The 25,903-nt window shown below is 44.4% G+C and overlaps 2 protein-coding genes across 7 annotated transcripts in view; one reads left to right on the top strand and one right to left on the bottom strand.

Moving 5' to 3' along the window:
* Positions 1 to 14,107, bottom strand: part of GMPS (guanine monophosphate synthase) — a 29,960-nt gene extending 15,853 nt beyond the window's left edge. The window contains exons 1-6 of one of the 4 annotated variants that reach the window (XM_056357966.1): positions 13,970 to 13,988; positions 7,057 to 7,238; positions 6,797 to 6,891; positions 3,430 to 3,544; positions 1,752 to 1,849; positions 594 to 697 (exon numbers count right to left, since the gene is read on the bottom strand). In XM_056357966.1, the coding sequence (XP_056213941.1) occupies positions 594 to 697; positions 1,752 to 1,849; positions 3,430 to 3,435 (208 nt within the window). In that variant the 5' untranslated portion in view covers positions 3,436 to 3,544; positions 6,797 to 6,891; positions 7,057 to 7,238; positions 13,970 to 13,988. Of the gene's footprint in view, positions 1 to 593; positions 698 to 1,751; positions 1,850 to 3,429; positions 3,545 to 6,796; positions 6,892 to 7,056; positions 7,239 to 12,987; positions 13,145 to 13,969 lie in introns of those variants that run through there. The other 3 variants (XM_056357965.1, XM_056357964.1, XM_056357962.1) reach the window with 3 other exon arrangements.
* A 175-nt stretch (positions 14,108 to 14,282) lies between these two features.
* Positions 14,283 to 25,430, top strand: SLC33A1 (solute carrier family 33 member 1). 3 transcript variants are annotated; one of them, XM_056357968.1, is made up of 6 exons: positions 14,283 to 15,146; positions 19,200 to 19,390; positions 20,130 to 20,209; positions 21,146 to 21,263; positions 22,106 to 22,321; positions 24,007 to 25,430. In XM_056357968.1, the coding sequence occupies exons 1-6, from the start codon at positions 14,390 to 14,392 to the stop codon at positions 24,172 to 24,174; spliced, it is 1,530 nt and encodes a 509-aa protein (XP_056213943.1). In that variant the 5' UTR covers positions 14,283 to 14,389; the 3' UTR covers positions 24,175 to 25,430. The 3 variants fall into 3 exon arrangements, with proteins under 3 accessions (XP_056213943.1, XP_056213942.1, XP_056213944.1); XM_056357967.1 differs by having other exon boundaries at positions 20,025 to 20,209; XM_056357969.1 differs by lacking the exons at positions 19,200 to 19,390; positions 21,146 to 21,263 and having other exon boundaries at positions 20,025 to 20,209.
* Positions 25,431 to 25,903: the final 473 nt, after the last annotated feature.

Here is a 25,903-nt window from a genome sequence, read left to right as displayed (position 1 = left end):
AGTGAATACTTTGAGATCTTACTGTCCCAGCAAGTTTAAGACCTCTACAGGTCTCCCACCTCCTAGGAAAGAGATGCAAAGAGGCTGCCTGGTTTTGAATAATTTGAGTAGCTTCCACAAACCTTATTCTAAGGTCCCACATTTTTCTGTGACAATCTGTGTGTAATGTTTGAAACACTGCTTTCAGTACCAACATTATTTTTGTGCAGTTGAACTTTCATGCAATATTAAATACAATAACAAGTTAATCAAGCTTTAATAATTAAGCAGTGCTTGACTTTTACTACTACAGTGAAAAACCAAAGAAAAACAACATATTCATACTTTAAAATAACAAAACCTTCACAAAGGTAAATTTTCCTTAAACCACCAATGTAAAAACAGTACAATTCGTTTTCACATCTATTTCTCTCTTTGTTATCACAACAGCACAATGCCCAAGCAAGCACATACAAGTAATTGTTAAAAACAATCCACTTATTTGGCAATTAGATAACAGATATTCTGTTCCCATTTGGTTCTAACTACTGTCTGACATTATTTTATACTGAAATTGTCTTTTGATAATGTCCATTAAAGGAAAAAATTAATACCTGCTATAATGTTCCCAGACTGTGCAACCACTTTGAATCCATCAGCTACTTTATCCACACTATCTCCGTGAGTGAGAAGCACAAGCTCTTCCTTCTGAAGGCCCCTAAACAAAGATTAAAAACCAGAATCAAAAAAAAAAGAACAAAAACCTAACTACCTGCATTTCCAAGATAAACCCTTAGGGATTCCAATAAAAGCCGATCTCAGCTGACCAGGCCCATTTGAAGTAGATGCAGAATTTCTTTCCCAGAAACAGTCATCTCCACCTCCAAGATGCCTCTGTTGGAAGCTGCATAAGTTCTTGTACATCCTTCATTCAAGAGGAATTTAATTCAGAAAGGAGTGTGATTTGGTTTTTTTGTTTGTGGATTTTTGTGGTTTGTGGGGGTTTTTTGGGTTTTGTTTTTGTTATGTTTTTTTGGTTTTTTTTTTAACAAACATGCCAATATTGAAGTATTCCCTCTTTGACATGTAGAATCATCTAGAGTCAACCAGGATACTTGGAATCCTGCTTTTTTCAATGAAGTGAAGCTTTCTTGCTCAAAATTGTGTTTTCAGGACAATTTGGGCACCTCAGGCTTTAGGCAGCATACAAGGTTCTGCAGTAGCCCTACAGAGGAAGTTAATACCATCGGAGTGTCAGGTATGAGTAGACTATTAGAATTCTTACAAGGAACTTGAGAGGCATTGACAAACTACCAAGAAATCCAATTCTGGTTTTATAAAACATCACAAAGCAATTTTAAAGGAAGGTAGAAAACAAATGGTTTCAAGGTTTTCTATTACCTTTCAAAAACTGGGTAGGTGCCAGCCAATACAAAAGTAATGTACTGCAAGAGCTTAACACAAAGATTCTCATGTTGCAGTACACTTTACAGTGTCTCAATGAAGATATTCTACTGTGAAATAAGGGGTTTACACAATATTGCAAGCAAATACATCTGCATTTCTAGAGTCAGTTGAAAAGTTATGCCTAAATATTAAAATTACTAACTTGTTTACTCACAAACACAGTTGTAAAAGTTTTATTAGAAATTATCAGGTAAGCATGGGTGCAATTTCACTATTTTCTTTAAAATAACCTTCCTCTCATCCAGACACCAATTTCCAGACTGGTATTACCAATATTATTTTGATCACTTAAAATGCCTATTCACCTGAACAGAGAACACGTGTTATCCAGAGTAATGTTGAACACTCCATCTTCTCTAACACTCTTCTTGTGCACCGTACCTCCAAATACCTTATTCATCATCTGTCAAAACAAAAATACTACATGAAAAAGCACCACACAATCTAGTACCACTTTACACCTCAGTCAGCCAATGACTGACAACAGCTCTAGCCCTTCAATACATACCAATCTAGTTTTCCAGGACTATACTTATTTAATATATTGTTTTCCAAAATGAGAAGAATTCTATTCAAAATTAACCATTTTTCTGTATTGGGCTCATTCCATTCTGCCAGCATAACCAGAGACCGCTGCCGCACATGACGAGCAGCAGAAATCCACAACAGTAGACAATAGGTAGAGATTTGCAAAATAATGCATACTTAGTGGTGTACCTCTACTTGCACTTACAAACGGCTGCTCTGCAAATCAGCTGAGTATCTGAGGCCAGTTATCATAAAAAACAGTTAAGCTGCTGAACAAAAACCTCAATCATCCTTCAGTTAAGGGCTCTCAGATAGGCTGGAACTTCTCAAAATCTGGCTCCTCAGTGCTGGTGAACCAGTGAAAAGCTGGAGTCTATTCCCTTAGTGCTATTTTTGTAACTTTATAATCCTTGCTATATTGGAACAGTACAATTGTCAGCCAGGTTTTTTTCTTTCCAAAACCTCACCTTGTCATTTGGAATTAAGATATCTGCATTTTAGATTTCACAAGTCTCAAAATAAAGACTTTTTTCCTTGCAAACATAACTGGCAACTTAAATATTTTTAGTTTCACCTTCCAACTACTTTAATTTTCAGAGACTTAAGGCTTCATTTTAGACCTAATTTGATATACTTCCTGTGCTTGACTGATTTCAATCTTTTATAATGAAGTAGTAGTGCATTAACACACACACCTGACTCATTCCTGTAAAGGCAGCCTTAAGGGATTCCCCTGCTTGAGGCTAGCTAACCTGATTTTCAATTTCCTCAACATTTTAAGGCACATCTTAACATAACACACATCTTCCTTTAGAACAGGGAGTGACAACGTTGTTTCCCTAATTACCAGCCTTTCTAAAGGAGTTTTTCCAGTCATTATTCAGCACCTCTGAAGGCCTAGTAAATTACTAACCCTGGAAATAAACAAGAAGCACAAGCAGAAGTCATGCATCTAATTCATCCCTTGCCTCCTTGGAAGTTTGTTTCTTCACTCAGCTTGGATCCACTAGATCACTGCAGGATCACCAGTCAGTCCCAAGGTAAGTAAGAGTGATTAAACACCCACCCACCCAAACACTTAAGAACATGCTAGAAACATTCCATGCTTGAAAACCAAAGGGAAACACTATTTCACTTGTGTCCATGGCATTGTCCAATACCAACCAGACAGAATTAGTGAACAACTGCCAAGTTATATTTATTGCAACAAAAAAGGCAGTGTGGAGCTCAATTCACAGCACTTAAGCAAAAAAACATTTATGCTATTGATACCACAGAGCCAAGAGAGGAATACACAGTATGCTCAGTTTAACAATTAGGACTTTAAAAGTATCTTTTGCACATGCAGCATACTGCTTATATTTGAAAAGCAGGTCCTTTAGCAGGTCATCTTCAGTTACTATCAGAAATGAGGCCTACAAGACAGCTGTAGACAAACATATCTCTCAACAGCACCTGCATGCCATAGCAGATTCCAAGAACTGGTTTTCCTATTGTAAATATTGCTGGGTCGAACCATGGTGCATCTTCTGCATACACAGAGTTTGGTCCTCCAGATATAATGATAGCTCTGCACAGAAAAGATAAGGAAAACATCAACTCAAATATATTGTTTTAAAATATCTTTTTTTGCTTTAAACATTGACATTGTCTTATAACACTTTTAGAACTCTGTATATTCTAATATAAATTTTAACACAGGTATCCTAATGTATAGCTTCACTTTACTATGCTATGGCTATCAAAACCAGCAGCTTACCAGAGACTTATTTCATCAGTTCACACAAAGTCAAATATAAACCATCCCAAAAAGTGACTGTACTTTAAATTCCCTGTAGCCATGTGTCAACTCTGCAAGAGAAGATAACTAGGATCAAATGCAGAGTACTAGCATTAAGATATATATACTTCATGATGTCTGTGCCATCTGGAGCAGAACTGCATTCAGAAAACCAAATTTCTAGAGCTGCTGAGAAAATGTCCTTTAATCCACCCTGATTAGGAAGTGAGATGGTATTAGCAACAAGTTGTGAATTATAAGTCCAATACATGCAAGCATGTATGGTTTGAAGTTCACAGCTCACACATAACAGAATGTTAAATCTTTCCAAAAGGGAAGAGAGAGCTTTTGCAAAACACGAGGATCTGCAAGACCATGAAACGGCAGAAGCACCAGCCAGTTGGGCAATGCTTTTTGGCCTTGGCCCAGAATCGAACATGGGTGCACCAGACCTTGGACTCATGTACTGTTTATTTCACAGAGAACATCAAATTTGTAATTCAGAGAGAGAAATGCAAAACAGGATGAGACAAGTTGCATACAGGGGATTAAATGCACCTAACAAAGCCGCCTTCTAGCATTATTTAGTGTTTGTCATGCAAGTACTAACTGAATAAAATTTGTCTATTTTTAAGCAGCAGAAATGGGCAGTGCGATTACAACACCTCTATCACCGGCAGAAATAATCATGTAGTAACAAGCCCATGTACTAAACACCACCTCTCAACTGCAGTTGTGCAGGGTACATGCGCCCACTGACGCACGGCTAGATCTCCCCTGCAGCCCACCTCCGCAGCCCCAGCCTGAGCTCCGCATTTCAACGCGCAGGCACCCCTCAGAGCCAAGTACAGTGACTTGTGCATTGGAAGAGGCAGCATTCATTTATTTTTATGTCAGGATCTAAAGTGAGCTCTGGCATAAGCATTCAGCCAACATAGGTGTTTCACACCATACCAATCCTGACAACTAGTACCTGCTGTACGTGTACAGGCACTTCTGTTCCACTTGGAGACACAGTAATTTCCGAAACTCAGACACTGCTAGAAAGTGCCTGAAGACACTCAGCATCTGATGGCACTACTGCTTCTAGGAACTCCACATACAGAAGCATCTGCTCAAGTGTTATATGTACAGAACACTATTTAATACTAATTAAAGGAAATTAACCACACCTACAAACAGAACATTCTTACAAGAAGTTGAAAGAGTTATACACTGTCCTATTCAAAAAGTAAAGTCTTAAAAATCAGGTTTTTTCCACACCAATTAAAATCCCACAAAACACAGAAAGGCTATTCAATGTGTCCAAGCATTAATGAAAAAAAATATGATCTGAGGGTGAGAGAGGAACCTTCATCTCAGCTGTCCAGGAGAAATTAAAAATAGCATGGGGTATAGATTTTGAAAGTTGTAATATAATTTCTTACATATCTTCTTGCATTGGTACAAACATACCTTTCTCTGGTTTACCTTAAACAACTTCCAAAACAACCTGACATAGCTTTGGAAAGCCTGTTTGCAATGGATTAAAGGCACATCAGGAACCACATAAAAATACCAAGAGTAAAAGACATGCATTGATACCCCAACCTCAGGACTCACCAGAGCTCAGACTAACACCAGCACAGCCCCCAACCACAGCACCTCCTCGGCTCAGGACCACAGTCTTGTGGAAGCTGCTAACATTTGTCACATTTAGATGAAACTTGTCACTAGAGCTTGTTCTGAAATTATGAAAATCGAGGAGCTGGCTTTTTGAACACAACATGTAAATGCAGTTTAGCAAAATGTTCAACCTCGGTGCCTGTGTCAAACCTTAGCACAGACCAAAGCGCAGCTCCTTGGCTGATTCAATGCATGAGCCGCAACACGGAAGCCTGACTATCCCCATGACACATGGAACATATATCAAAATGCTGCAGTAAAACCATGAACTCATTTTTACAGTGGTCACTGAATAGAAGGCACCCAACGGCTGCGTCAGTATTTGTTGTGCTCTCCTGGACGCAAATGATTGACTGAGACTGTAGACACAGAGCTTACTGACCAACCTGGGTAACCGATAACCTGAAACCACCATCTTAAACCTTGAGAAGTGACCTTTTGAATGAAGAGGGTTTGCCATGTTTTAGAAAACAGTTACTTGGAATAACAAGTCCAACAGGTCTCATCACAAGATTTTGAAGAACATTCAACTGTGAAAAGAACGGAAGAAAAGGCCTTCCCACTACAAACCTGTATCAATACAGCACAGATCTGAGACCAAATATTGTTAGGGCTATGACCCACACCTCAAACCCAACACACAGGAGGACACATGAACTCTTCAAACCAGTAATTAGGCACGTCCATCTTTTACAGACTTGATTGTTGGAGAATTATAAACAAGATCTGACAAGAGAAGGTATTTTTCGCAACACTTCTGAATGAGAAACTCTTCACACAACAGCTACCTGACAGATCCAGCAGTTCCTTGTTTTTCTGCTGTCTGTGTTTTCAGAAGAGATCAGTAAGTTCCTATGTGACTTACTAAAATATACTGCTTACTGCTTCACTAATTATCATTGATTAGAAAAATGCAATTCTGCAGCAAAGCACTGCCTTATCTGTTGTCGGGCTCAACCAAGAAGCAAACATGCACTGTATTTCTGGATTTGTACCAAACTGACAAAGTAAGGTCTTTGATCATTTGTACACTTCAGGGAATTTATGGGCCTCACATGAAAGAGTGGCAGGCCCTGGTAAGCTTACTAAAACTAGAGAAATGCACAAAGTACTACGTGATTGTGAGACCTTTTCTTGCTGCAAGTGGTAGTTTCAGTTAGTTATTTTAGTTGCTTCCCAGAAACAGACATGATTTACCACAGTATCTTCAGTATCCAAGTTTGATTTTCTTAGTTTAATTTAAAAAAAACTATTTTAGAAACTCACAAGACTTGTTTTCTTTATTAACAGCTACCCTAGTTTAACAGGTAAAACAGCAAGATGATCTAAATTTTTGCAGATACATATTTAAAACACAACCTCTCAAATTATACTTACAAATGGAAATTATTAAAACATCATTAAGGCATGAAGAAGCAAATACACAAAATTCATATTGTTGCACAAGTGTCCCCAGCAAAACCCAGGTGTTTCTGTGGATAAGCAAAAGATGCAATCATTAACACCCCTACAATGAAAGCTATGGCACATCAAAACCCAGGCAATTACCACCGCTGCCAACACCCAGAGATACCACTAGACTGAAAGGAGAGAACAAGCAGAACAGAAAGGCAGAGGCATCACAGGAAACGACCTACCGAAACCCTTGTTCTCTGATTGCAAAGGCTGGCGTTTCCAAAGGGAAGATCTCGGACTGGACAAACAGCTCACGCACCCGACGATCTATGACTTTTCCATACTGCGCTCCGGCATCGAGTATGACAACAGCTCCCTCGTAGCGGTGCTGCCCATCCTTGAGCTCTCCTCCGGCGCTCTCCGGCTGTGAACATCACTCACATCAGTGCTTTACAGCAACACATTGCAGACCACAGACTTTAAGCCAGGTCTCTTAAACAACTGACCCGCAAGAAACATCTGCAAAGCTTGCTAAGGTTGCCTATATGTTAATTACAATTAAAATTATAAAGGCTAGCCGAGAAACTTTAACTGAAAAAATCCTCAAGTTTGTAAGGACCAGCAGACCCACCGGCAAGATAAAGGGACATACATCAACACAGCACATCCCTCCCAAGCAGGCACACAAACATGACATCCCCATCCCCCAAAACAAACAGGGCTCAAATCAGAGAAGAAACAGACTAACAAACTAACAAAGGCAGAGCTTTCCATAAATAAAGTCATATGCCCTGTTCACCACTCCAGCCACTCTGGCTTTTTCCATTTTACAGTTCCATATGAAACCCAGCACACTGTGTGATAATTAAGAGCATGTGCCTTTTTCTCAAGCAAAACAGGACAGTGCAAAGTCAGAAGAAAAATGTTTTTCCCCATCACGCTCCCTTATAAGCTGAACTTTCACTTAACATTAGCTCCTGGAGAGAGCAAAATGGAGAAATAGAGAACGAGCATCTCTGCTAAATGATTTTTTGGAAGAAAACCCAAACAAACCAAAACCAGCTTTTGCATGCAGCATTCAAGCAGATTGCATATTGGAACAAAGCAATGATTCTCTCTGACCCCATCACATTCAAATTGGTTGCCCAACTTCAGCTAAATCTGAAAGAGGGCTAGAAAATTCAAGGACAAGTTTCTTCTTTAAAAAAAAAAAAAAATTGTGAAGAGAGGCAGCTGTTCCATGTAAGTGTCCTTATCAGAGGACCTTCAAGGAAGAACATGAACACAACCACACTGTAAGACACCAAGAAATTAATGCAGGAAAAATTCCACTGCTTAAAGAAATTGCTTACTCTGGGGGTGTTTTTCTCTTAACTTAAAGCCTACACTGTTTCCTTGCCAATGTAGTTTGATGAAGGGAAAACTGGGAAGGGTTTTACTTCAGCAAACACTGCCACAAAACACATCTTGAAGCTTATGACCGTTTCAAGTTTTAATCATGGCGTGTTGGAGTAGTTCTGCATATTTGTACCAGGCAACACATCCTTCCACCCAGGGCTCACAGGAGGTTCCCGCCTGCTGCTCAGGCTCTGAAGGAAGCTGGGGCAGCCTGCCGCAGTATCTCCACATGGGTCAGACAATCACCCCCACATACACCAGTGGTCATTCTGGAGGAGCGCATCATCCTGCTGGGACACGCTGTTCCCAACGAACACGTAGCAAAGGCTGCCTTTGAGCTTTCTTCCTCAGATACCAAGGGACACTGCAGGAAACTGTGCTCAAATTAGTCAAGGAAGGCAAGCATGCTGAAAACTTCCAAAGTTTACACTAGCTGGAAAAGGTTTTATCTAAATTAAAGGACATAAGCAGAAAAAAAAATTGTGCTAAATCCCTCAAAAGCCTGAATCCAGGTTAAGAGTCAATTTCTTGATTTCCTTCCTTCAGCTGGTAGCTGAGTTGCCCGAAGGGCAGCTCTTAATGTCTTATTAGTCTTGGGTTACACAACAAAAAGGGCACAAGCTGGAGGAAAGCAGACTTCAGCAGCAAACACCCCTCCAAGCCCCCTGGTCAGATGGAGAGGCCCACAGAAACGTCTTCCCTTCCAGTGGAAGAGTGGGAATCACTTTTAGAGTAATTCTGGGCATTTTCACCTAGCAACTTCTAAATTAGCAGTTCATACGAGAAAGACCAATGTCCTTATTCTTTCTTGATCCCATCCTGTGGCAAACACTGTTCCTTGCAGTGCTTTTTCCTATTAACCCTTTAATTGTTTCAGAGCACGTGCTGTAGCTTGTGCCATGATGGGACAGAGCTCCACAGCCCTCTCTGCTTAGCGCCCAAGACTGTCCACTTCCACCTGCAAGAGACCAGGGTGGGATGTAAGCAGCCCACCCCAGACCCCTGGGCAAGCCACAGGCACACAGCCAGCCCTTGCACAGATGGGTCCCACCTGCCAGCAATGCTAGCCACACACTGTACCCTAGCATCTCCCAACCTGCAGATCACTCCTAAGAACCTGCAGAATTGAGTAAGAAGAAAGTAGCACCATTCTGTGAAAGCAGCTTTTACATTTTACAATTTAAAAAAAAAAGCATGACAACCTAAGTTATAGTTGGCATCAGCTCAGCTGGACCGATGACCAAGTGTTTACATTTGTAGCTAGTAAATAAACCTCATTTTCAGTGCCCTACCCTGAAGGCAGTAAGCTGCTCTGAGCAGTCAGGTGTAGTTAGCTGGGCTCAAGGAACAGCTGTGGGACACACACACACATGAAAACACAAAGAGCTCAAATTTCTATCAGGAGTAGTTTGAGAAACGTTGCATACGGAGGCGTAATTAGGTCTGTATCCCAAATGAACATGCAGCTTTGTTAGTTCTCCTCGGCAAAAGCAGGACAGTGACATGTACCCCTTGGGCGCAAGACCAAACCAGCCAAGCCTCTGCACTGCAGCCACCCAGATGTGAGCGCTCTGTTCCTGAGTGGCAAACCCCACATGAAGCCATCCCCTCACTCTCGCAAAGTACAGCATCATTTTGCACAATGTTCAGAGGAACACCTTCACAGATTGCAGCATCAACATTAGAATTACTTCTTAATTGTTTACTCGGCCCTGAAAGATGGCTATTAAAAACTTCAAGTAATAGCTCATTGCCCAGGTTTCGCTGGAAGTCCATTAGTACCCTCCCAAAATCTCAAAAGCCTCTAACCAGCACTCAGGTTTTCCCTCAGAAGATGCTATGGGCATTTAGGCTAAAATCCAGTAGAGGCACTGCAACCATTGAGCAACACTGATCTCCTTAGGGGGAACATGTAAGATCAGCAAGACAACACACACCTCACAAGGGAAAAAAAAATAATTAAAATTTAAAAAAAAATCATTCAATTGGTGGCCTAATAACTCACTGCTCCCTTAGATGTGGGCTTAAGAGTAAACTACAGGCTGAAATAGCTCTCCCACTATTACGCAGGGCACTGCCCACTGTCCTTTTCTCCTGTAGGCAACCTTGCTGCACGTCTCCAGCACACATCCAAGCAAGCCTCATCCTGGGAGTTAACACAGACAACCACCATCACCACACAGACTGTGTCAGAGCAGCTTTTGTACTTCTCTTTTCAGCTTGAGTAGAACTGTAAGGAGGTTCAGCTCCGAAGAGAGCCCAACAGAAATGCTACCATAAATTACACAGAAGAAGAGGAAGAAGAAAGGCATGCAGGCAGTACAGGATCTGGCTTTATTTATTTAATGGCATAGTTCCAAGGGTAGAGATTTTGAACCCAAACTTAACAAGGGAAAATTAATTTAATATAACGAAAAAAGGAACAGATGCTGTTAACATGCAGCCAACATGGCAGTTCAGCCCATGCATTTGTATACCGTATGCGTGCCAGGAGAAAGATGAAGAGGATACCAGACAGCCCAGCTCCTGCAGGGACAGGGAGGGTGTATGGAGCCAACACCTCTTCCTAGTGTGGATTCTCCAATTTCTAACAAAAGAGCTTGTTCCCCTCAGCAGGGGTATAACTAGAGTTCCTTGTCTTCTCCTGGTCTATTTTCACAAAAATGTGGACAACTTGCTATTTTTGAGAACTTCTGTAGAAGCTGGTTTGACAGCTGTCCAAGGCGGTTCAGGCGCTGGGGCATAGCAGAGGCACCATTCTTATGTCCCAAGAGTGGAACTAAAAACAGCATGGAACTTGTGTATGCCAAGAAAAAAAAAAAAAAAAGGGGAGGGGGGGGAAGTCTATATTCAGCTAGTTTAAATCACAAGCTACCCTGAAAACCACATCATATATATGAAGGATTCCTACTGTTCTCCACGACCAATGAAACAAAGTGATTATGCCGTCAAAAAGCTGTACCTCCAGACTGCTGTTTGCCTACCATTTCACAGACCCGAGACCTGGAACTGAGGTCCTGAGTGCCACCTGAAACACATCCTCACCTCCAAGCACACTGCCATCGTGAGGATCAGCCTCAATCTATCATTTCAGCCCTACCACTCAGTTACACTGGAAGAAAAAGGCTCCCATCACTGCTGGGTTTTTTTCATGTCAAAAAAAAATGTAATTTCTATGGTAAGCTGTGGCAGGAGACCTGCCATCAGGCTTGCGTTACCAGCTAAGGACACCGCATACCTTACTCGTCAGTGTACCCACCTAGCACTTCAAACCAAGCTTAAAGGTTCCTAACACCCCACTTCTGCAGAATCAGGGAAATTTTCAGCATTTCACACACCCACACGCTTGCAGGATTTTCATTAATGCAATTTATAAAACACATTAACACAGAGAACAGTAATATTCCGGAGTACCAGGAAGCACCCGGCAGAGCCCGCTCCGCAGCGGCAGCCCCCCTGTCCGAGCCCTCAGCCCTGAGCAAACCCACACAAATAACTTCGGACAGGCCTAAACCAGGAGCCTTGATCTGGCACTTTCAAGCCAGCACAGGTTTTACAAGAGCTTAATTGCTACCCTCTGGTATTAAAATTAAGCAGATCTAAGAACACTTACTCATATTTTTCCAAAGTATAACAGGACAGGATCTCCTTCAAACTCAGGCATTCCCCAAGGCCGATACCAGAGCCCCCGACTCAGTATCTTGGGCAAACCTGAATTTACTCAAGTCGCATGCGGATTTCCAACGGCTGCTGGGACCTGGGCCCCCGCGGAAACCGCTCTCCTTCGCTCCTGTCCCCCACCTCCCGCCAGCACACGCGCTGTGGGAGAGGGGCTTGGCACGGCCTGGCACAGCTCCGGGTGCCACCGCCCCAGCAAAGGGGCCCTCGGGAGCAGCCCCAGCCAGGAAAGGGGGTTGTGTCCATGGTCAGGGAAAGGTGTCTCAGTAGGGACCCACCAAGCACTTAAAAAAGCCCGCCCAGGGTCACGTTTCCTTGCTAACTAGCGACGAACGACGCTACAAGGCTTTTATCCTACCACAGAAACACTCGAGACAACCGGCAGGGGTTTGGTTCGGAAGCTGCGTTATTAAGGACGCAAATTCAACTTCACGAAAGCACACGAGTCACGCTGTCACCCCGGCACACAAGGTGCATTTTTTTTGCCACCATCGCTGCAAACCGGGCACGGGGCGACACCGGGGGCGCGAGGCAACCCGAGGGTCACCGGGACAGGGGAGCGGCCCGCCCGGGGCCTGGCGTGGCGAGCCCGCCCGGGGCCGCGGAGCCCGAGCACGGCAACTTTTGTTTGGAGCCGGCCGAAGGAGCGGCCGCTGCCCCTGCGCCGTGGCGCCCCAGCAGCGCGGCTGGCCGCTGCCCGGACCCCCAGGCCCCGGCTGAGTTTCGCCCTGGGGCTGCCGTAGGCCAAGGCGCCGAACGGCCCCGGCTCAGGCGGGCTCGGCCGCACCCGGAGCCGACCCTCCACAACAACACAACCCCCTATCAAAGCCCAGGCTGCGGAATTAATTATCTACCCAGCGGAACGGCCGCCGTGGCCGAGCGGTGCGGGGGGCGCGGGCAGCTGCCGTGCTGCAGGCACCGGCCCCGGCCTGCGCCGCAGGGCCGCCCGCAGCCCCGGGGCCGGCCGGTCCCGCCGCGCCATGTGCCCGCCAGCCAAGGCGGCGGCCGGGCCGGGCAGCGGCGGCACAAAGCGCCCGGCAGGCCCGGGCGGGCGGCGGGCAGCGTCCCGCGGCGAGGGGGAGCGCGGCGGCACTGACCTTGGCGTCTCCGTTGCAGAGGGCCATGGGGGCTGCCGGGGCGCTCCGGCCGGCGGGCAGCGGCCCCGAGGCGGGCAGGGGGAAGAAAGGGCCGCGAGGAGCCGCCGCCGCGATGAGCTAATGCCGCCCGGCTGCGCCTCCGCCGCGGGGAGGAGGAGCCCGCCCGGCCCCGCTCCGGCGGAAGGGGCGGAGCGCGGGGCCGGCGGTGGCTGCGGGGCCGGCGGTGGCTGCGGGGCCGGCGGTGGCTGCGGGGCCGGCGGTGGCTGCGGGGCCGGCGGTGCAGCGGATCGGGCGCGGGGCGCGGCGGGGGCCGGGCCGGCCCTGTGCGGGTGGCGGAGGTGAAGGGGAGCCCGCCCGCCCCCCGCGGCACGGGCACTTCGTGGCGTCGCGCTCCCGCGGCTCCGTAAGGGCACGGGCGGAGGCAGCGGCCGCGGCTTTCCCATAGGCGCCTCTGTGCGTCCACCGCGTGGTGTAAAGCGCATCTCTGGAGGAATTTCTTGAAAGACCCTGAGCAAGGTGCCCGCACCAGTGGGACTCTCCCCAGAGCCGTTTTAACGCCCTTTCTCTGAACGCTAGCCCTCGCGCTTCGAGAGAGGGGAGCGAAGAAAGCCTCACTACAGGCATTGAAGTTATTTGTGAAACTACAAGCTGGGGCCTGGTTCCACTGCCGGATTCCAAGCAATGCTGTCCCAAGGACAGTAATTGTGCAATGTTTGTTCCTAGTGTTTTAATCGTATTACGCCTTTATCCATATTAAAGTCTTTCAAGGACTTTTAAAAACTGAGCGCTGGCAGAACACATCAAGTCCTGCAAACAGCAGGAGACACACAAACCGTGTTTCTGAGGGTCTAATCAGGCTGTAACTATAAATAAGGGTAAAAGACTGACACCCCCCGAAAAGATTTATTTCTGCGAGCACGGGAGAGCCGAAGAGCTTTCCTCTACCGACGGAAATAAAAAAGAGCAAAAAAATGCAACTTACTTCTTATTTTTCACCTACTATTTACTGTGCACTTAACTGCTGCCAGCCCGCGGCGGGGGCTGCGCCCGGGCCCTCACACGCGCTGCCTACAGCCCCGTACCGGGCGCCGCGGCGCCTCAGGGAGGCCCGGCAGCTGCCACCTCCGCGCCCCGCACCGCGCCGCCGCCCGCGCAACAGCCCAGGGGCAGAGCCGCCTGGGAGGCGGGGCCGGCCAGTCAGGGCTGAGCGACAGCGGGGAGGAGCGGCCACCTGACGTCACTGCGCGGCGGGCCAATGAGTGGCAGCCACGCCTGCCGCCGGCGCCCGCGTGCCCGGAAGGGGCGGGGTGGCGGGCGGCGGCCGGGGCGGTGTGCGGCCTCTCCTCGGTGGCGGGGTCCGCTCCCGCCTCGCGCCGCACGGCCCTGGGCCGCCGCCGGAGACATGTCGCCTGCCATCGCGGCCAAGGAGGGCGGCCGGCAGCGCCGGGCCGGGAGCCAGCACCACTGCCTGGACCTGAGGGGTGAAGTGCCGCCCGCCCTGGCGCTCTGCGGGGACGGGCTGCCGGGCGGCGAGACCGAGGCGCTGCTGCCGCCGCCCGAGGCGGGCTCCCGGGGGGCGCGGGACTGTCGGGCAGAGCTGGGCAGCATTCTGCTGCTGCTGGTGCTGTACGTGCTGCAGGGCATCCCGCTGGGCCTGGCGGGCAGCGTCCCCCTCATCCTGCAGAGCAGGAGTGCCAGCTACACCGACCAGGCCTTCTTCAGCTTCGTCTTCTGGCCCTTCAGCCTCAAGCTGCTCTGGGCCCCCCTGGTAGACGCCGTCTACCTGCGGGGCTTTGGCCGCCGCAAGTCCTGGCTGGTGCCCACGCAGTACGTCCTGGGGGTCTTCATGATCTACATGTCCACCCAGGTGGACCTGCTGCTGGGCGATGGGGAGGGCCGGGGCCCCGACGTGGTGGCTCTCACTGTGACTTTCTTCCTCTTTGAGTTCTTGGCGGCAACGCAGGACATTGCGGTGGACGGCTGGGCCCTGACCATGTTGTCCAGGGAGAATGTGGGCTACGCTTCCACCTGCAACTCCGTGGGCCAGACGGCCGGCTACTTCTTGGGCAACGTCCTTTTCCTGGCCCTCGAGTCGGCCTCCTTCTGCAACAAGTACCTGCGGTTCCAGCCCCAGCCCCAAGGGATTGTTACCCTCTCAGGTACTGCCTGGGTACCGCCGGCCTGTGCGCGCTGATGCTGGGATGGGGATTCTTCTTCCCTGAGCCTGGACCAAAGCTCCATTCAAGAGCAAGCGGTGGTTTGGCGCTGTGAACTGAGCAGGTCTGGTTTGTTCCCTGCCTGTGAGAAAGCACAGCCTTCCTGGAGGCTGGCGGAGTCTGCTGCTACATGCACTGAACTTCAGGCTTCTCTGGGCTTGAGAGTGTGGGAAACCTGCATTGTCATTATATTGGCTGATCTAAGCACTTTAGAGAGAATTTCCCCTCACCTCCCTCCAGTTTAATGACCATGAAATAGGTTGTTGTTAAAAAAATACCCAAACAAACAAAGCTTTGCCTCTTTTTAAGAAGGCTTTTTAAGAACATCTCCTTTTGGGAGGAAGGAAAGGGGAAATTGAAAAAAGTTTACTTTTCCAAGGTGGTATTGTTCACTGAAGCGGAGGTGACAAATCTTCAGGTGGACCACTTTGCCTGTTTCTGAAGGAAGGCCTTATTTTAGTAAATGAAGGGGGATTTGGTTTTCTCTTTAATGAATTAAATGCAGTCCGGTCATCCAACCGTATCTGTTACTGTATTAATGTGGTGGTTGGTGATTTTGGGGTTGTTAGGTTTGATTTTGGTGGTGGGTGGTTTGGTGTGGTTTTTTTCCAGAAAGTTTATATGCGGTGGTTGATGTTAGGCTTATTATCTAGAAGAGGCTTAAAATGCACGTTTTGGTTGCAAGGCTGAGCTTAGCCAGCTCAGCTTATGGGAGGACAGGAAAAATGGCACCACTTCTGGCTGCAGTGTCAAGGTGACCATGGCTGGCAATAAAGACTGAATTCTCATGGGTTTAGTTTCTTTTCCCTCTCTTACATAGATTGTTCTGCCTATATCATCTACGAGAAAAGGTATGCCAAAACTGAGTTGAGTTGTTGTTTAAAGGCTAGTTTTCACTTTCTGTCCTATGCCAATGTTGTTAAACCAGAATATCGGTTGCCAAGACTGCTGTACTTATGCAGCTATCACAATTGCTTACTAGTCTTCCTCTTTCCTTCCTGTTGATAACCCTGTGTCAGGTCTATATGTTAGACAGTACAGAGTGGTCCTCGAAGTAACCCTTGTTTATTGTTTTCTTTTGTTTTCCCTTACTGTGTAGATCGTCAGTGCTGGTGTGTCTCTCCCCTCTTGCTGCAGTGGCACACTGACGTCTTTTACTGCTGATGCAACTTGCAAATGACTAGTGTAATTAAGAGAGCTTGGTTTGTCTATACTTACCTCCATTGTCCAGGTTTTTTTTTTTGTTTTTTTATTTTTCTTTGTATTGTTTGTATAAATGGGTTCCTTACTATTACAAGGGTGCTGTCCCTGAAAAAAAAAATATGTCCCAAAACCAACGCAACCTGTTTTAACTTGTCCTGGAGTACTAACCTGGGCAGAGTAAGAAAAGCAAATAACTGACACTATAGTTGCAGGAGATATTGGAGTTTTTTTTGGGGGGTGGTGAAACTGGTTGCAAGAAATGTCTGTTCCCTTGTTCATGTGACTGTGTGCCACAAATTGCTGTGTCCACATTTCTCCTGAAGCAGCTGTAGAGCTGGCGGACTGTAAACCAGCTCACTGACACGAGGAGAGTGATTCTCCAGTCCTAGCGCTGGTTGTAACGGGGCTCATGTTGAGCCGGTTCGGGCAGTTACAGCAGCAGAACACTTTGAAAAGGTGAATAGTTTTCTGTCAGTTTGCTTTCTGAACACGTCTGTCATAGGCTGAGTGCCAGTGCTAGGGAAGGAACAAGTCAATGCTTCGTGATCCCGAGTCAGCTCTAAGTGGCTGAGAAGCAACAGCATTAGCCATTCTCATTAACTTTGGGAAATAATATGAACAAATGTAAAACCATTCAGCAAAACAAATGCTGTGTTATGTTGTTTCAGGGTCATTTCTAGAGGAGAGAATGAGAAATAAATTTCATTTGACTTATTGTTTGTGCTAGCATGTATATGAGTTTAGCACTTGGCTGCTCAAATGACGGTTTTTTTATTTTTTTTTATTATTATTATAAGGGAGGGACAGGGGGTGAATCTTACTGGCTGGGTTTTTTGATTCCTGTCCAGTTTCCCAAGCAATCACAGGAATGCCTCTTCGGCATGAAGGAAGAGAGGTAAAGTGCGAGCACAGGAAGAAGGTGCCCCTTCAAGGCAGTTCAAATTTACCTGGGCCAGTGACTGTGGAGCGCCCTTTTTCCTGGGATATGTGTAGCTGTAGAATTACTTAAAGCTGTTGTGACAAAACGCGTGTACCCCCATGCATGCTTTGTGGATGGTTATTTGCCAACCTGGTCCATCCCTGATCTAATTAAAAAAAACTTGCTTTGCCCCAACACAGTAGTTTTGTTAGTAACGGGATAGAAGCAGAGACAAAATAGGGATGGGGGGAGGCAGCAGTGGTGGCACCAGGAATTTTGTGCTAGAAATTCCTTGTGTAAACTATCATTTCAAAGTTGTTTTGCTTGTAGCCTGTTAGTGGGCTTTGTTTGAAAGGAAGTATACTTTATTTTTGTGCAAACAGCCTACAACCACAAAACCATTTTTTTTTTAAATCTGGAATATTATATATGGCTTTTATTATTTTTTGTTTTGCTTTGTTGCTAATCCAGCCATTGCACTGCTGTACTGCAGCTGACAGAGCTGACCTGATCAAGAGTATTCATGCGATGATGTTGAAAGCTATTTCTATTCCCGTCCTTGCGCTGCAGTGATAGTGCTTAGTGTTATTATTAGAGTACCACTCCTGTATGTCTTTTGTAGACAGTAGCTGTGATTATCTTGACTTTGAAAATTTACCTTTTACTTAAAAGTACATGTTCAGGGTACCTTTTTTTTAGCAGGGGAGAGAGCAATCTGACAGCATTGATTATGAGATCTTCCTTACTTTAGAAGAGGGAGAAGTAGCTGCTGTGGAAGCAGCAGCAAATGGTTTGAAATGGCTTTTTTTTTTAATTTTTTTTTTAAACTGAGAACAGTAGGCTTTAGGTAAAGTAGTCTTTCTGTGTTTTCTTCCATGCTTCTTGGGCTTGCTCTCTTCCTGTGCGTAAGCAGCAGCTAATAATTGACTAAACCTTTGCACTGTCTTTGCCCTTTCACCAGCCCTTGCAGCTTACTTTCAAGTCACCGTGAGGCTTCTGCAGTTGGTTGTGACCAGGAAAATAAAAGGCTGCTTCTGTTTTAGCCTTTGCATGTTGCTGAGTCCTTTCTTGCCCCTTTCATAAAGGTAGAAGATAGGATTATCTTAGATTAATCCATTCACTAACTCGAAAAGTACTTGCCGTAAAATATGGGTTGATTTTTACTATTGCTGCCTTCAAACACATAATTTAGGAAATATTATATTGCTTAAAATAGAGCACCATAAAGTTGGCAAGTGTAATATCAACTTAAAACAGACATATCTGACTTTACAACTGTGTAAGAACTTTCATCAGAACATCTTTACACTCACAAGCGTAAATCTTTGTTTCCTTCTGATGGTGGATAGATATTATAGGGGCAGTATAGAGCTGAGGGACAGAATAGTTATGTAGCAACATGGTAAATCAGCTGGAGAGTTGTGAATGACTTCCTCTGAAGTTTTCCCCATCTTTTAACTATTAAATGGTTTTTCCTCCTTTATTAGCTTTTAGAGGTTGTATTTGTAATCCTTCAAAATTTGTATTTCTGTTTCTCTTCCAATGTGCTTGCTGTGGTAGTAATACTGAGAACACCAAGGAAGTGACCCGGTTTGCTGCTGCTGTTCTGTCTCAGATCTCAAGCAAACATGTCATTACAGAGTGAGGGGCAGGGAAGAGCTGCGTCAGTCACTGTGTGTAGCTGTGTATGTGGTTTGCTTTTGTTCCTTGTTTTTAGGAGGATCAGTGAGTAATGGTTTTATTCATTTTTTTTTATTATTATGTTGATATTTTTGCAAAATAACTGCATTTTAGATACTCAGTGACTTGTTAATTTAGTGTTGATGACTGCTGCTAGAAAAAACTTTTTATTTTATTTTATTTTTCCCCTCCAGATTTCCTGTTTTTCTGGGGAGCTGTCTTTTTAATTACTACTACACTGGTTGCCCTTTTGAAAAAGGAAAATAAGGAACTAATACCAATAAAAGAAGAAACAAAAGGCATCACTGATACATACAGGCTGCTATTCTCAATAATCAAGATGCCAGCAGTTCTTACTTTCTGTCTCTTGATTCTCACAGCAAAGGTAAGTAAATATATACATCAGTTGTTAGATGCTGATGACGCTGGAGTCTGAAAGGTTACAGAGTCCCTGTGATGCAACAGTTCTTAGCTTTCCTAGTTCTTGTCATCAGAGTTTGGAATTTTCAAATGAAATTTGAAACAGAATGTTTTATGTCATCATGCTAACCAGGGTTGTACAAGAGAAAACATTTGTTTGAGCTTTTGTGTTTACCCAAGCATTAAAGAGAAGCTTGAGTACAATCTAGTATTGTTTTAAGACATTTTTAAATAATTAGGCTGCTTTTGTAGTCTGCAGTTAAAAGGACAGAAAACATTTCTTTGAACCTGTATATTATTCCTAGAATCTGCAACTCTGTACAAACTGGGTTTTCATGGCTTCTTGCTGGCCGTTGTGGGTACCAACAGCAGTTACAGCATGGACGTGAATGTGATTGCTATGTTTGATGCTCTTGGTATAGTTTTGGCACTGAAGACAGTAAGAGTGTGCAAGTGTAGAATGTGTCTCAAAACTTATTTGGAAATCAAATCAGAGACAGGAGCGACTTGTACTCTATCAGTTTCTCAGCTTACTTAATACTGAGTAAACTGAATTTCTAGCCAAACTCTCACTCAGTTTATTTTGTCTAACATTGCAGGTTGGATTTTCAGCAGCAGATGCTGTAACAGGACTCAAATTGGTGGAAGAGGGAGTCCCGAAAGAGCACTTAGCTCTGCTAGCAGTTCCAATGGTTCCTTTACAGATAATACTGCCTCTGATTATCAGCAAGTACACAGCAGGCCCCCAGCCACTCAACACATTTTACAAAGCTATGCCGTTCAGGTAAAAACAAATCTAATTTTACAGAAACGTAGTAATTTATGTATTCAGATGAGTATTGGATTTCTTGTGTAACCATAACTTCCAGATACAAGGAAGTACGTCATAATTTTCATCTTAAATTGAACACTGTGTCTTGTGCCCTGAAGATGATTCATGCAGTGTCACGGGCGAGAAAGCAGAACAGGAGGTGTTTTCAAGGCACGTATACAACAGCATTAGAGCAGTACTGCCCTGCTCTTATTCAGTGTCAATAGTTCCTTATTCGTGAATCGTGCTGACTAGATCTGGGACTCTCTGTAAAATTCTGTGTGCTTCCCAGTGTGAGAGTGGCAGAACACATGGACAAGTCATTTGGTGCATCTGCTGGATGTATGTTTTACTGAGGTAACTGGAAGTAAAAGAAGCTAAGGTAGGCTGATGCAGGCAAGGAGACATTTCATTTCTGTGTTAATTGTTTTGTACAGGAGTTTGCTTATAGAATACGAAAACAATGAATCCAGCAAATTATGTAATGCTGTTACTCAGTAAATCGTGTAACATGTCTGTAACACTCATTACTTTAACATGTTCTTAGGCAACTATGTATGTTTTCTCCAAATAAAAAACAGTAGATCTTGCTCCAGCTGAATGTAGGTGGATATCTTTTGCGTTGCTTTCTAAAGTAAATTTCTGTGTGAAGGGGCAGGGGAGAAAACTACTGTAGATCTGGCAGTGAATTGTGTTTATATGGAAGACAGAATTGTTTAGGTGTAAAATGTTTACAATTTGAGTGCTTGTCAGATATTTAATACCTAATTCTAAGATAGAAATAGTTGTACTTATTTAGAGATAAACTATTTTTATGTAGTCTATATGTATAAATGTTCAACAGTTGCTTTGTATCAAGGAAACACATGGGAGGAATTACTTGAATTATGAATTATCTTATTCCTCCAGATTACTGCTTGGTCTGGAATTTGCTTTTTTGGTATGGTGGACTCCTAAAGTAAAACATGAAGGAGGATTTCCTGTCTACTACTATGTTGTAGTACTGTTGAGCTATGCTTTACATCAGGTAACGTGCACTTGTGTGGGAAGGGGAGGGGTATTCCATATCGATCAACTAGAGGACTATAAATGCCATTTTCTGCTTTTTAGTTACACTGGAATTCCTCTAAGTCTGACCTGTGCTGTATGGCTATATTTGCTTTTGATACTCTTGCCAATATTATTTTGCCCTCTTCCATGTGCTCCATTGGACATCTTCAGTGGTGTTAGTTTTAGTTGACCAGATCTTTTGTTTCCCAGATGTGTTTTTGTCCACAAACAGAAAAGATCAAAAGTGTGGTGGAGTTGGGAGAAATGCCAGCATTCGACTGAGTTTCATAGGCATGATGATGATCATGCGTATTGTGCAGATCCATAAAGTTATGTGATCCTGGCCCTAGAAAACATACTTTATTGAATGTTTTTGGAGGAGCTTCATAACGGATCTGATCCAAAGGCCTGGAAAACAAATGCCTGATACAGACTGGGCTTTGGATCAGATCGAAAATGTATGCAGAGCCTTAAGAGTGTATTTCTAAAAGCAAAAGTGTTATTTTTATATGCTATTTTAGCTGGCCTTATACTTCAGTTTGATTACTTGAGTCATTCCTGTGTGTGTGAGGCTAGGTCCATTTCAGCATGACTTGAGATAAGTGGCAAGGCTACTTCTTGGAATTAGCAGAGAGGCAGACTGCAGAAGTAATTTATCTCTTTTTAAGCCATTTAAAAAGCTCTTGAGGTTATTTTGTAGTCAAGGTTGCTAACTTCAAGTGATCTCTTAGAACAGTTTTTATGGTGGGGGTTTTAGCTGTCATTGTCTGTAACTGCGGAGGCCTTACAGCGCTGTGGGTTTTCTTACCTCTTCTGTAGATTACGCTGTATAGCATGTATGTTGCAATAATGGCTTTCAACGCCAAAGTCAGTGATCCACTGATTGGAGGGACCTACATGACGCTCCTAAATACTGTGTCAAATCTGGGAGGGAACTGGCCTGCCACCGTTGCGCTCTGGCTTGTGGACCCGCTCACGGTGAAAGAGTGTGCAGGGGCCCAGGAACAGACCTGTGGAACTACGGTTGCTGCAGAAGTAAGTGTCGGAGGCTGTGAAGGTCTCTGTTCAAATATTTCTTGATGAAATTGCTTCTTTTAGTATTTTTTCACCTTTGAAAACCTTCATAGTGCATAGCTTGTGCTTGAAAATTCCCACCAATTGAGCTGATTTTCCTGTCTGACAAAATTCACTCTGGTTTTATCTGTACACTCTTACTAACTAACATCTTACCACAGATTTGCAGTTGCAGTGTAGTTGTCCATTTGTTTCTGGGCTGGGGTGAAAAGCTGATGGTAGAAGCAGTAGACTGGTGCCACATTCTCTGCTGTGTAAGGAGGCTGTAGGTGCATTTTTGAGAGTTAACCTTGCTGAGTTCAGAGTTGTGTAGTTAGGCATGCTGTTCTTGGCAGTGTGTCTGTCCCCCAAGTCCTTTAATTTTTGTGGTAGGTTTCTGTTCCTTCTGCATTTTTGGAGGCTTTCTATCTGGATACCTTGATACTTTCTCCTGTGATGCTGCTTCTCTCTCTGTCATTGATCTTCACTTTCCATATGAAACTGAGCAGTGTGACTGGCTGCCTTCCCAGTTCTGGGGAGCCCTGTGAAAGGGAACAAAGAACATGCTGTGCTGTTGCACACAGATCAAACGGCAGTACGCAAAGCTGCCTGGAAAGCAAGGTTCCAAATTCAGCTGCTCATGAGCGAATTAGAAACTTTAATGTGACTCTTTGGAAGGGTGGAAATGTTTTGGGGGTTTTTTTGTTGGGACTTTTTTTCCATACTCATGACTGAGATTTATTTCATTCATGAATGCCAGGACTCTTTAGGATGTGGAGACTGTCTAAATAAACAAAGTGTTTTAGGAGTCAAATATGAGTTGTTTGAACTGGAGTTGCAGTTGTTACTAGTTGCAGAGGGGAAACCACTTTTGCAGTGTGTGCTTTTTCAGCCTGCCTCTCATTGCATTGCCACTAATTAGGTTCCCTGTGCCTGGGCCTCTACCGAGCCTAAGTCCTTCCTCCTTCACCTCGCTCCTCTTTTTCTCACATCCTCCCAGCTGGTAATGTTCCAGTACCTTTCCTTTCTTATTCCTGATCTGATCTTGACACGTCTCAGAATAATGAAAATGCTGGCAGAACCTCAACTCAGAGGATTGATTTATCTTGGGATTATAGCAGTATTGATAGCGGAACAATAGCAGAAATTATAGAGTGCTATGCTCTTACCCTTTAAATGCTGGAGATTTTGTCTTCCAGTTCTGCGATTAAAAAACATCCCGAGCACGTTTTTCCCAAACATATGCAGCATTTTGTACTGCCCATTTGTAGATTCAGTGTGGTGAGATGCAAGAGGGTAACTTCTTTAGAAGCAGTTTGGATGGCTAGAGAAAAAATAAATATCTTTTTTTCATGGTATGAAGAACAGCAATTGCACCTTCAGGCCCGCATGAGACAGCTGGACAGTTTCCCTTTTTAGAGTTAGCCCCTTGGGCCAGTGCTCCATTTCCCATATGTTTTATAACATTTCTGTTACTTCTCACACTGACTGTAAGCTCAAAAGCCTCTCTTACTAACTCCATAAGAAACAAGGAAGAGTAAAATATATTTAATCATAACCAAAAGCAAGTAAAAAACAGTGGGTATCTAATCCCTGCTTTCTAAAAGGTCTGTGTGTCTCTCTCCCAGAGAATAGTTGATGCATTGACTTCTGCTTCTCTGTTTCAGCTCTGCACAAAAGCTGGTGGTTCTTGTGTTACTACCTTGGATGGTTACTATGTGGAATCGGTCATCTGTGTCATTCTGGGATTTGGCTGGTGGTTCCTACTTGGGCCAAAATTTAAAAAGCTGCAGGATGAAGGACAGTCTTCGTGGAAGTGCAAGAGGACCAACTGATGCAGTTTAAATATTGGACGGACTAGCAAGGTCATTTTAGTTTTATTACAAAGACATATCCCATAATCAATAAACAGGAATATAGGTATTTTTAAATGCCACATCACTGAGAAAATGGGTGGCTGAGGCGGTGGTATGTTTGTATGTGATACCACTTGCACTCCCAATATGAAAATGTTAAGTTGGGAAAGTAATTGATTAAAAAATGGCACCTATGTACTACATACATATCCCCGAGCTCTAGCTTCAGAGTCATGGCTGCTGGTATAACCAATGTCTGAATTTCCATATAGTGACTATGGAAAAGCTCATTGTGCCATGTCTGTCTACACAGCAGCGTTGTCGGCTAAGTTCCAACCCTTTATTTTCAAACAGAAATGATCTGACATGGGGAATTGACCCGGGGAAGGATGTCAAAGGCATTTTGACTTGTAGATTAAACATGTTGTGCTACAGAATTCCTTGTGGGAAGAGAAATGTGAAATGTCTGTGGGCTTTGTTTCTTCTCACTTTCTGAACTGTAACCACACCTCAAAGGATGAAATGTTTCAGAAATTCTTTTAAATGTATTTTCTGGCTTTTATAAGCTTTAAAGATTTATAAGAAAATATTTTTATAAACAAATCACATTTAATTTATTTCTGCTGTTTCAAAGCATTTTGATTTCCATTCAAGGTACTTGCTTGTCGAAAAAAATGCTGTCAGGTAGGACTTCAGTAACGCACAATACTCTAAGCCTTGAGTCCTGAAGATGCAAACTGGGTAGTGCAGCAGCTAGCAGACAAAAAACAGGCTTCCAAAGGCATGCAGGCCTTCGGAGGGCGGTTTTTATTTTGAGGGAATGAATTGATAGTGTTGGTTCCTCTATGTAACTGTAACGTGAGCATTTGTTTTCAAAGTCAGTGCAAGAAAAGGTGACTGTTCCCACCTAGGGGTAAGAAAAGATGATCAGTGCCTTTGAAAGTGATTTGGTGATGACAAACTTGCCAAATTCCCAGTGAGTCAGCATACTACTTGCTGCCACATAAATCAAACAAGCGAAATCCTGTGGTAGAGCTGCTATAGACATTTATTACTGATGCTGTGTAGTGGAAACATTCCCTTGGCATTTATCAAAAATTACTTCCCTCCTGAGTGCCTTAGTGACGTACAGCAAGCGCATTGTATGCCTAGAGAGAGGGCACTTGGACATTGTTGGGTGTATATGGTACATCATTATTAAAAAAGAAGTCTATTAAAATTCTCTTTGAAAGGTACGTGATTTTCTTTTCCATTCTGTGTTTCTTGCCTTGTCAATATTTGAAGTACTGCATCCTGAACTTGGTGTTCCAAGCTCCAGAGGGCATTGTGGATCTTTGTTACTGTATGTTTCAGGGAAAAAGGTAAACCTGTACCAACTTTGACTGACTGAAGGGGTCATATGGGTGTGTGTGAAATGTCTACATGAAGAGAGGATTAAGAAGGTGACTGGAAGAGGACAGTGTGACCAAGTGCTTCCCTGGGCACTGAAGCCTGTTCCTCGGTCTCTTCCCCTCTCCTTCCTCAGTGACACCCTTAGCAGTTGGGGAAAGCCAGACCCTGAGCTGTACCTCTCCCCTGCTGCGGCCTGCTGTCCAGCAACAGCATATTCTCACAGTTCGCCTCAAGTACAGCACAACCAGTCAAGCTAAATAAGGTCACATTGTTTTTACTTCCCAAAATAAAAATCTTCCAATTTCACCTCTGCATG

Source organism: Falco biarmicus, chromosome 13 (assembly GCF_023638135.1).
Source record: "Falco biarmicus isolate bFalBia1 chromosome 13, bFalBia1.pri, whole genome shotgun sequence".
Classification (NCBI taxonomy): Eukaryota; Metazoa; Chordata; class Aves; order Falconiformes; family Falconidae; genus Falco; species Falco biarmicus.
Note: the sequence above shows the minus strand (reverse complement) of the source record. Positions and strands in the feature narration are given on the sequence as shown.